General features: G+C 48.9%; 3 protein-coding genes across 3 annotated transcripts; 2 read left to right on the top strand and 1 right to left on the bottom strand.

Moving 5' to 3' along the window:
* Positions 1-1,962: 1,962 nt before the first annotated feature.
* On the top strand, positions 1,963-6,265 carry JN550_013500 (uncharacterized protein; the record flags this gene model as incomplete). The annotated part of the gene is made up of 3 exons (XM_049312094.1): positions 1,963-2,055; positions 2,171-2,480; positions 2,547-6,265. 3 exons carry the CDS (start codon positions 1,963-1,965, stop codon positions 6,263-6,265), a joined length of 4,122 nt encoding a protein of 1,373 aa, XP_049164534.1.
* Positions 6,266-7,144: 879 nt separating this feature from the next.
* Positions 7,145-8,749, top strand: JN550_013499 (uncharacterized protein; the record flags this gene model as incomplete). Its single annotated transcript, XM_049312093.1, has 1 exon — positions 7,145-8,749. One exon carries the CDS (start codon positions 7,145-7,147, stop codon positions 8,747-8,749), a length of 1,605 nt encoding a protein of 534 aa, XP_049164533.1.
* A 260-nt stretch (positions 8,750-9,009) lies between these two features.
* JN550_013498 (uncharacterized protein) lies at positions 9,010-11,257 on the bottom strand (the record flags this gene model as incomplete). The annotated part of the gene is made up of 2 exons (XM_049312092.1): positions 9,010-10,680; positions 10,784-11,257. The coding sequence occupies 2 exons, from the start codon at positions 11,255-11,257 to the stop codon at positions 9,010-9,012; spliced, it is 2,145 nt and encodes a 714-aa protein (XP_049164532.1).
* Positions 11,258-11,670: the final 413 nt, after the last annotated feature.

Raw genomic sequence — 11,670 nt, 5'->3', positions numbered from 1 at the left:
TACGAGGAGCTATTGTTTATGATTGTTATCTGGCTGGCTTAGGTATTAGTCGCTTGGGATTGGTTTTTGTGCGTGAAATTGAAGTTGTAGAATCTCCGTGGTAATCTGGCGCTGTAATAAGATCTTGTAACCAATGCAGGTGGCAAGGAGACATGCTATTGATTGATTTGCACCAACACTACAAGACACCCTGCCTGAGCGATAGGAATGTCTAATGCATGCCAATCTGTCGATCTTGATCTACGAGGAACCTAGCCTGCGGCGCAGCACTCAAAACTGCGATGACGCAGGCCTAGAGCTGCCAAGATTTTATTTTTATCTTTGCAACCAAAATGGCCGCTAAGCAGCATGATATCAGATCAATCTCAATTAAGCATCGCTATTGAGTATTGATAAAGGTCCCACTATGTCGAATTTCATCCGCTGACTAACCACCTATCCGATCATTGATTTTTCGCGCTTCTTTTGGTGCAGCGGAGAGGATTTGGGGTCATTTCTCCCATTACTAAAGTTCCTAATGGATTGAACCCGGGTACTGGTAGTCTGAATTATCAGAACTCATCAACCAGAGGTTGAACTTTCCGAGTCCTACTATTACGAGTCACCTTCCCAAGGATGCAGTTTCATTTGAGACGACCCATCCCCCCACCAACGAACTGGGCACCTCTGAAGATGTGACTCTGTTGGACCGCATTTCAGTTCACATCTTCACTGGTTCGACAGTCCGTAATAGCTTGTGGACGTGTGAAGATGCAAGTTTGCAAGGTTCATACTCCATTACGTGCTGACTACTATATTGACGTCGCCTGAACTGTATTTGGCGCTTCAAGGCAATCTTACCGATGGTTCGCTCTTCCATTATGGGGTATAGTCTGAACAAGGCGTAGTATAAGAACCGGTTCGCCAGTAGTTGTTTTCTACAACTGTTTGGGGCGTTATATACTAAGCCAGCAGTTTGATATTCCTGGGCTCCATGTGATATGTGCATTAGAGCCTTTTACCAAGAACATTATGAAGCGACATGGGCGAACTTTCATGTACTCGGACATGAATCGTGATTACAAGTTTGCACGGCTTTCTCAGTCTCCTCTACGAAATCAGTGCTAAGCCTCTCTCGTCGACAGAGGGATGTATGCCTAGAGCCTCAGCATTTATAAGGGTTCGCAGCTGTTCGGAAAGCAGAAAAGAAAGATTCGTTCTCGCCAGATCGGCGATGCATCTTCGTGACTTGAGCTTGGGATCATCAAATTGGGAACCAAGTTGCTTGTGCTTCACGTAAATCTCTTGGGGTCCCTTTTTAAGTGCCTTTCCTAGTGTTACTGCATTCGTGGGTTAGATTGTCATACTCTCCATGCCCTGTGTTTGTGCATTAAGTTATGCAGGAGTAGTAATACGTTGACAGCATTTATGTACGACTGACTCCACTCATTTGTCAACTGTACATCAGCAATCGGTGGCACAGAGTCCTGAGACCAGTAAACTGCCGTTTTGTATATAACCCAATTCATAATTCAGCTTCTGAATATTTAAGCAAGGGACTATCGGTGGGCTATCTTGGTACTGTTGATGCGCCTGGCGGCCGACCAGTGTCGCTGTGCACCAGCCTTACGAGCCCTAGTGCCACCGAGATGAATTGCGGTGCCGCACGGCGCAAAATCGTGTCAGAGCGCCTGCATGTCTCGTGTGTACCACTTGCCTCACGTAAGATTCGTGGCGATGAAATCCCCCTAAGGTTTGCTGAATTTTGTGAGCCTTCCAGTCAATCGAACCAGTTATTGCCGAACGAGAAGTAAGCTTTGGCTCTGATGTCTCTGCCTACCGAATTCCTTACGGCTCATTCAAGAAATGGACCAGCAACAGTTTCTACTCCCCCCCGCAACAGGGGGGAGGATTCTTTCGCGTGATCCCGAGAATTTGCACTACACTCCTTCGGGTTCTGACCATGGGTTTCCGCCGTCACCTATGTCAACGACGAATACTGACAGTAGACGTTACGACGAGGTGTCCGTGGATCAAACATCCTATAGCACCTCTTTGTTCGAAGAAGAGTACATTGTAAGTTATTAGGGAAGACTGCATCAACTTATTGTAGAATAATATGTCTACTATGAGGCCGGTACTACTAGAGAGATATTGCCCATAACACAAAGCTGACAAGCGCACTTGCCAGACTAGCCCTGAAGCACAAGAACATCACGATACTCACTCGTACCGGGATCCGTCTGGCTATCAACCATCTCATCCGGCTTTCGATATTCAAACAGTCGGTGCTCGTGCAGAAACCCAAGAGGGCACGCCACGGACAGTAACATCTTGGCAACCTTTCTTTCTACACAAATTGGTCTTATGGTCGTTTTCGGTCGTATTTGTCCTGTGTCTGTTAGGAACTGCTCTGCTATACGAAATATCACGGAGAAACAATGGTCTAAGCACACAACACGATATCAATCACTATGCGTGGAAGTATGGCCCAAGCGCAGGTATGTTATGCTCCTCTTGATGTATTCCCGCGCCGGGAAAAAAAGTTAAAATCTCATATGATGCAGTTCTTACCATCATCCTTTACCTTTGGTACAGCATCGATCTGTCGGTCAGATCATTGCTACCTTGGCAAGAACTCCGCAGAGGGCCAAAACCGGCAGCAAAGACTGTTTTACTAGACTATATTTCACCGTTGATCACGACTAGCCTCTGGCGTGCTTTGAAGAATTGCCATTGGCCTGTTGTACTGACCATCACCGGGCGTCTGCTAATACTACTTGCCATCGCCTTCTCAACCGGTCTTTTAGTACTGAGTCCAACCGAAGTTGAACTTGGGGATATTTCGTTGGTTGCCGCCAAGCTTGATGCGAAATCTTTCAAGGCGGAAGATGTCGGTCCAGTTGCAGCTGATATGTATTATGGTGTTCAGTTTGGCAATTTGGTAGCCCCAGTAGGAACTTTCCGAGACACCTTCGTTTCACCTTTCACTCCTCGCAACGGATATGAGGCCAGTGGTATCCCTGCTGGTGCCGCATTGAGAGCGACAGTTCCTGGAGTCCATTTCTCAATGGATTGTGAGGTTCTTGACATCAAGAACTCGGCTACGGTCTCTCCGTCACGGGGCCCTCAAAACGATGCTTCTGTGCCCGGCGATTACTTGGTTATCAACGTTACCACTCCATCCTGTAATATCAAGGGTGCAATTGTTGGGATAGGGCCTAATAGCAGGAAATTTGTTGGAATGAATCCTAACAAAGATGAACATGACTATCAAGCCCGGGTTGCGGATTATGTATGCAATCTTGAATGGAACTACAACGACATCTACGACGCTAGTCTCGGAGCCGGCCCATTACTCAACTTGTCAACCGCGCCGTGGTCGAACGCATCGTTTGATCACCGCGTCTTGCTGTCCGTGACAGACGTACACGTACGACTTTCGGAGAGCAGTCTCGGCATGGGAAAAGTTACCGCAGTGTTGTGTAAACCTTCCTACGCAACAGGCGCCTATCTGGCTGAGTACGACGGCGTCTCCCGAACAGTTGAAACCGAGGCTTTGATGCCAGATGGGCAGACCAGTCATGATCTTCCTGGATTCTCGCAAAGCGAACTGGGACCTGCGGTATTGAGTGCCATTAGCCAAGTGGACTCTGTTGACTTGCGTGGAGAGCAAACTCGATGGACAGGTTTCCCCCCGCCGTTGTTTGGACTAATGAAGTTGCAGCATAATGTTTCAACTATCAGAGACTTCCAAGATGCTGGATTACTCAAGGAGAGCTTCTCCGAGGTTTTCAATGGCGTGGCCGCTCAGCTTGCGCGTCACATGCTCATGGTTCCAGGAGATGAGAGTAATGATATCAGAGGCTCTGCCAGGTTCACCCAACACCGACTCCATGTCACAGATTTATCGACTGGTATCATGTGTGCTGCATTGTCCCTTCTGATTATCATCAGTGCCAGCCTGGTCTTCTTTGTACCACGGGACGTGGTTGTCTCGGAGCCCGGCTCTGTTCTTGCTACTGCGTCTTCTGTCCAACTGGGTATAGAAACGGAGAGACTCCTCAAAGGGCTTGGACAAGCTCGTGATGTCAAGATCCGCCAAAGTCTTGAATCATATCTCTTCGTCAGTAGAGTGGGCGAAACAGGAGGGGAGATTTCTATTGAAGCGTCAAACCCACAGCATGGAACCCCCAGCAAACCTTCTAAGGTCATCAGCGGCGAGCTTCAATGGTGGAGGCCATTGGGAAGCCAGAATTGGTTCCTGCTTCTGTCAATCGTCGTTCCGCTGCTACTTATGGGACTTCTTGAGCTATTTCAAAGGCAATCTGCTGAGCACAACGGATTTGTAGATGTCCGATCCAGATTTGGCGAGGTGGCGGCAAACTACGTGCCAGCTATCATATCAATGTCTGTTGGAGCGATGTACTCAAGCATCGTGGCAGCGGCTGCAGTTTTTGCGCCCTACGCTACATTATCTAAAGGAACTACACAAGCCTCGCGTTCCATAGCCGTCAGCTATGTCACGCAAACAGGGCCCCGACTGGTTTATCGCTCCTTAAGAAACAGGCACTTCGGCGTCTCGACAATAACCTTAGCTCAACTAGTCGCGTCCACTCTCACCATCGTACTTTCGGGTCTGTACAGCACAGTTGAAGTGCCTTTCCAGGCAGATATTGCACTTCAGCAGCTGGACACCTTTAACATAAGCGACACCATCTCTACTGGCCAACCTAACGCTGGTCTGTTGACCAAACTGATCACTTATCACAATTTGTCATTTCCAAGTTGGACGTACGACTCTATAGTCTTCCCGCAGGTCTCGGTGGTAGATGCACCAGCTTTCCGAGATGAGATAGCCGACGCCACGATCAAGAGCCACCTACCAGGAATCCGTGGCAATTTGAACTGCACTTCTATGCCTTCGCGGCTCTTTCATACCTCTATTACAGACCAGAGCTCCATTGAATCAAATGGTCGGCAGGATCTCCCTCTATGGAATTACTACGTCCCAAAGAACGGCATGGACCTGGTTCTCGAAGTAAACCGGCCTTTACCCGCATCCTTATTGTGTGATGATCACGAAGAAAACAACAACAAAACATTAATTTGGACTTCGCACTTTTTCCTAAAGAATGATTCGACACCGAGTGCTTTCGGCAAAGTAAGCCGAATCCAGTGGAACAGCCAATTTTCTGGCGGTTCCAATGACATAGGCCGTCGCTCAACCAAAGCCGATCGCAGCACCCATGAATTACGCGGGTGCCCTACTGTTGGCATAACTCTGGGACACGTAACCGCCAAGCTACCCCACAACGTTACAAACAAGTACAACACAACATATATAGAATGGACGCCTACCGATGTCGACATCGGTACATTGCTATGCTGGCCAGAGTTCGAAGAGGTTGAGGCAGACGTTGCATTCAACTGGCCTGGACTTGAACTCTCGAGCACTAGCCCGCCCGTCATCAATGAGTCTAGCATGAACAAAGTGACAAACCCAACAACCAACAGTTCAACCTGGGATTGGGACTTTGCCGGCGACGAGTACAGCGTGTGGGATAGCCTTAAAAACACGAACGATCTTCTCACACAATACGGCTATCTCCAAGACGAGACGAATTTCGACCCATTCATTCTAGCGCTGATCAATGGCGGGTATTCCGTCCCGCTGGAGCAGATATCGGGCGAAAACAACACCGAGGCATTGTTCCACGAGGTGCAAGCACTGTGGGGTAGATACATGGCACAGTCGATCTCACAAAATATGCGATTGGACATCGGTACGGTATCCCAGACAACATCATCAAGTCTGACCACACGAAGTGGGAGCTTGCAATTGCCCAGAGTAGTGGAGTCAGGGCCATCAACGAAAACATACCCTGCCAATGTCGAAGCCGCGGCAACAAAAACGCGAAGGCGATTGAAGCAAAATGGATCGTCAAAGATTGCACTGCAGGCAATGCTCGGTTCCATGGTAGTGGGTGTAATATGTATGCGTGCTTTGGTCAGTTTCCGGAAGATCCTGCCACATAACCCAACATCGATCGCTGGGTCGGCCGCGCTGGTCGTGGATGGAAATCTTAGAGATATGGCAGCTATTGTCCCCAGAGAGCAATTGCGCGATAACAAAGGCCCTGCGCATTACATCAGGGTGCAATCTTCTGGCGAAGTGAACGAAGATGCCCACGAATCCGGGCACCTATATACCATGGGGTGGTGGAATGACGGCGGTTTCCGCAAGTTTGGTGTCATGTTTGCCGAGGGCAGGGACAGAACATGAACGGGCTCAGATGCTGGGAGGCTTTACCAGCTTGTGCCATGAAACCAACCAAAAACAACGGCGTAAGGTTCACTAGGGACAATAGGAAGGAATTCAGCATCTAGAAAATATGCGTTCTTTCTATCGGCATCACAATGTCGCCAATTAGAGGGCTATCACGGCAGTGCATTAGGTTTACAGAAGGTCCGGTGAGACACCGAACAGTGTCCGCCATATAATCCCCATCTTGTCCCTTCTCCTTGAAAGGGGACAAGATTCAGTCTCTTGATGAATTGAACTATACGTTTGGACTTCTGATTATACCTGACCTCACAATCCCCTTGACCCCGGGGGGGTTCTACTCCCCCCGATCACCAACTTGATTCTGCTCTGGCCTGGCCGGTAGCGATTATAACCTGCTTCTCCAAAAGCTCCAAGGTAAGTTCAGCATGAGAGCTGGATGACTCAGGCTTGGGTTAATATCAGGAAAGTGTTCAACCTGAAACCTGAGTTAGTTTAATGGCTCACAGAAACTCGCATCTGCAACTTCGTTCAAGTAGAACCTGTCTGACAAGTTCGACCGGCCGGTGACTGGCTACTATTCGCTTGTTGCTTCCACTAGTTGCCCAGAAAATGGAACTTAATCGCTTGCGGGTCTTGGAACACCCCGCGTCCTAATGAAGACTCGCGTGCTTGGTGCCACGTCACTGAAATAGATCCGTAATGCGCTATTGATTCAGCCTCTCGATTAATTGTGGTCTTCGTGATGACTACCCCTGCATCCAATGGCTTGGGAAATTACCGAACCCCGCCCACCCGACTTCGGTCAAAAAGGTTGCTTCGTCTTCCAGCTGTGTTCAGGTATGTAGGAATCCATCTCATTTCGATAGCATCTACAGAATGACATGTAAGGAGAAGTTGCCCGAGTTGGCAGCCACTCCTGCGATTCACCCTACGCTTCAGAGCAACATCGTCAAGGGAGCTTACCCAAGTCCTCCGAGTTCACCACCGCGAGCGGAGACCAAAAGCATCAATCATGAAAAGGCATCTCAGAAGGCAAGCGACCTCACTGACGGGTCTTGGACAGTACCCTGCCCATCATCGACGTCCCAAAAGGGACAGCTGGAAGAGAACAGCGAAGCCCCGAACGCGCGAAGCCTGAGTGATAGGCTTGGTCTCGAAAACTGGCGGTGTGGAGGTCTTACTCTCAATAAAACACCTTGTTTGATCAATATCCCCAAGGCAAATCGCAGTAAAATCCATCAATTGGTCGAATCCATGAGCTCCCTTCCTGAATCGTCCGACGGGCTAGAAGCCAAGCTCGATGGACTGGCAAAGCTTGTACATTGTCGATATCATAAAGTTGGCAAAGCCAGAGATCTTCGAATATCGCAATGGAGGATGGAGTTTCCCAGAGAGCTCAATGGTACAAAAGCGACAGTTATCACTGTTGAACAGCAAATCAGAGATATGATAGGCAGCGTTGCCATTACGTGCATCGCTGAAGTGGACCCTGGAATGCCGTGCGAACAACGGATTGGGGGTCAAAAGGTTCAAAATTGCTGGAGGTCTATTGATGAAATTGTGAAGCCAGAGGTTTATTTCCACACCCACAACCTGAACGGCCTTCTAAAAGTACTCGAAACGAACATGTACTGCAGCACGCATGAGGCTGAAGCGTTAAAGTATACAATGCAGTGGAAGTCGAAAATTGATAAGATCACGGGCTTTATTGCGGAGGCGACCTCCACAGAGAAAGCGCCGCAAACGTTAGATTTGGATTTTAGCCGTGGACCTGCCGGGTTTTGGCCAATAACCAATGATGACAGTGCGTTCGAGGTTATTGACAGATGCAACAAATCCATTCCGCCCGCCACTGAGATTCCAATATATATTGGTATTCAGAAGGTACTAAGCAACCATTCCCCCGACGTACAAGATGGATTCGTGTACATCTTTGAAGTAGCCGGAAATAAAGGGCTAGTCAAAATTGGGTATACTGGTGCTTCAGTCGAAGAGCGGCTATCAAGGTGGAGCTTCGATTGTAATAGACAAGCAGTGCTTCTATACCCACTTGGCAATGGTCTCAAAGTCCCCAATCCCCGTCGCATTGAGAGCCTATGCCATGCAGAATTGAAGCACTGCAGGATTAAGATATATTGCCGCGTTTGTTCAAAGCAGCATATCGAGTGGTTCGAAACATCTCCTCAAAAGGCTATCGCGGTGGTTCAGAAGTGGTCCCACTGGATGAGGAAACGACCATACGAAGAAAGAGTATTGAGGAAGGGCAGCAAATGGTATCTTAAAGAAATTGAAGCGAAGAAAATTCTTGCCATACAAGAATTTATGGACACGGTAGCCGCTGACTCCGCACTGCAACTTGAGGAGTCAGGTGCGCTGGAAAATGAAGACTCGATACCGCCGAGCCGTGGGTACGATTCAGCTTGTCATACACGCCTTCGCCAAGTTGGCGGTCTCAATGTAAATGAATCAATAGAAGCTTAGTTTATTATAAAGAAGCCGCAAATCTGACTGTTGATCTCTCCTCGACCGGCGGACGAGGTGTAGCGTATCCCAGGAAAGATTTTGTTTGTCGTGTGTCCGATCATGCATATGTATCCACTCATCGGCACTTCTGATAGACAATCGGCTCCAGTATTGCCTTGTTCCAAGTCTTGCAAGACGTGAAGTGCACATGAAGAATGTAGCCACGCAGAAATAGTACCAGTGAGCAGAACTCTGAAGAACTCTTCCACCTAGCATACCTACTCTAGCCTAAACCATTCCAGCTCCACGCCGCGCTGCGTCAACCTTTCTGGCGATATTCGTGGGTCAGAGTTGATTGTCTCGCCTGTAATCTTGTTGCGCCAAGAGTTCATGACAATCGGGTCACTAGCTGTACGCCTGAATTCACGGCATTCCCAATCTTCCAAAGGCTCCAGCCGGGGATCATCGCGACGAACCTCGCCATTCTCCGTGTTTTCAAACAAGTATGCCTGACAATCAGCAAACTCGCGCGAAGGCTCAACTTTCACTCTCCACGGCTTCGGGAGGGGCCCCAGTAGGCTAAACCCGTCAGTCAGGCTTTGAAGCAAGCATTCCCCAGACACCCTGTATTTGCCTGCCGTGCTCTCTCTGAGAACCATCGGCGAATCACAGCCGAGAAGAACACAGATAGTGTCACCCACTTCCGTATCGTAACTTGCCAAGCCCAACTCTCCATCTTCAGTTACTATCAACATCCTATTGTGGAGGACCTCAAAACAGGTGTGCCCAAAAGATGACCGCACATGTTTACCGGACGCAAGGTTGGGGCCGTCCTCTTTGATCTGATGGATGAATTCATCTACAGTTGGCCAGTGGCGTGCTTCCGTTCGGGGTGAGAGATGATTCCTGCAGATAGTCCTAGCAAAATTCTCTGACAGGTCTTCATCTCGACCATACTGATCGATCCATTCTCCAAGTAGTGCTAACCCTTTGGGGTCGTATCTCTTGAAGACAGGTGATATTGCGCTGACTTTAGCACACTTAACTCCGAGTGCTCGTAGAACATTTGGCTGCTCCAGGGATGTGTAAGAACGCGAATATGCGGCTGAAAACTGCCATCGCAGGGTAAACACTATGAGTGTTTGGCCACACCAATCTGGCACCCATGAAGGGACAGTAGCGAAATCGTGGGGTTCACAGTGCCGCAACAGCTCAAGCCTGTTGGTGTAACTGATATGTGACTGGACCAAGTCCTGATACACAGTCGCAACTGGCGAGGAATATTCCGGCACGATCATTTGTCGGAACGCCGCGGGAAGCAAACCCAGTAAGCCGTAAACCTTGTCTCGCGGATCATAGCACTCTAATGTAGTCGCCTTTCTGAAGAGCTCAGATATGGGCTGCCCTCTCCTGTGAGCATACTTATGGACCTGGGATATTTTGCCGTCGAACTCGGGAGAAATAGAAGTATTCGTGTACAGGCAGGCAATAGCACGTCTAAAGGTGCTCAAGTCCATGGCTTCATTTCCACACATCAATAACGATTGCGAGTTTGCCAATGAAGCCTCCTGTAGCACCCAGAGTCGGTCAAACCATGTCCGCGCGAACAAATTTTCCATGGCATTCCACATCGAGGTATCGATTTTCTGTGTGAGATCAGTGCGGTGATCGTACCAATCCTTTTCCTCTCCATCGGGGTGGGGATTCCAGTGATTCTCCGTGGTGATCGAGACTTGCATCCCGACATAATGCAAAATCTTCAGCGCCAGGCCACTCGTTGCATCAGCAGGGCCAAGCCATATCACGACCCTATAGGCATGCTGATATATATCGGCCATCCTCAACACTTGCTGGTCCCTTTCTGCTTCATTATTCTGATCAATGCATAATTGGTCTATCCATAGGACTCGATCATGGTCAATATGCCTGAGATGACGTAGAGAGGTTACCTCGGCAATAGTTAGGGGTTAGCGTTTCTTGTCAAGGCAGTCCTCTAGAGACAGATAGGAAATCGGCCAAGGGGGATTAAGTCGAACTCTGGAAGTGACATACCAAGGTGGATCGCAGGCTCATAGATTTGGGCCCGGAGAGACGATCGCCCTGCACATTGACTTCCTCCAACTCTGTCTCCGTGCCCCATACGTACGACAATGCTTCATATTCCAGCTGATAGATGGTTTCTGGCTGCTCAACATAGTCTTCGGCCGGAACCTCCGGGTCAGGATGTCTCCAATAGGCAATCCAATGACTCCCTGTGTATCCGAAAAATATGTATCTTCCCTCTGTAGTCTCTTCGACAATCCAGCCTGGAGGCAGAGTCCGCTTGATCTCACATAGAGGTTTCCTAGTGTCTTTCGTCCGAGTGGGAGGGTACAGGGGTACATGACCAATTCGTATGCATAGCGGGTCATCCCAAGTGCCAGCCTGGATAGTAACAAGGCGGATGTCCCTGCCTGGATCTTCGAGGGGTGTATAGATGTAACGCTGTGGGGTCGTATTGCCCGCTGTGACACCACGCTCGGACATTCTGCTCTGAAATGTTTATAGACTTGATTGAAATGCGCGTTGCGGCGAGCTTGAGTTCAACTCGGGACGGTGCGGGGCAAAATCTCAGCTGCATTGGCGGTGGTCCCCTGCCCTGCTCAGCCTCACCATAACTTTGCTTTGTAGCCGATGATTTAAGGCTGTGCGTGAGATCTGATTTTGCAATAATTAGGACACTACGGGCGTTTGGTTTGCAATTTCAAACACGACATAATAGCAGTGGTCCATTGTCATACAAAGCTTGCTATGTAGGGAACGTTTCTTTTTGGGAGAACCATTCACACCCCGCACCTCAGACCGCCATGGGAAACTTGATCTTTGACGTTTGTTACGAACGCATTCATCGCCTAAACTCTCTACACCAATGCTTACACCGACCTCCTCACTCCCTTCAC

This window comes from Neoarthrinium moseri (genome assembly GCF_022829205.1).
Source record: "Neoarthrinium moseri strain CBS 164.80 chromosome Unknown scaffold118_Wmoseri_CBS_16480, whole genome shotgun sequence".
Lineage (NCBI taxonomy): Eukaryota > Fungi > Ascomycota > Sordariomycetes > Amphisphaeriales > Apiosporaceae > Neoarthrinium > Neoarthrinium moseri.
The sequence above is the reverse complement of the archived record's forward strand: the minus strand, read 5'-3'. Positions and strand labels throughout refer to the sequence as shown.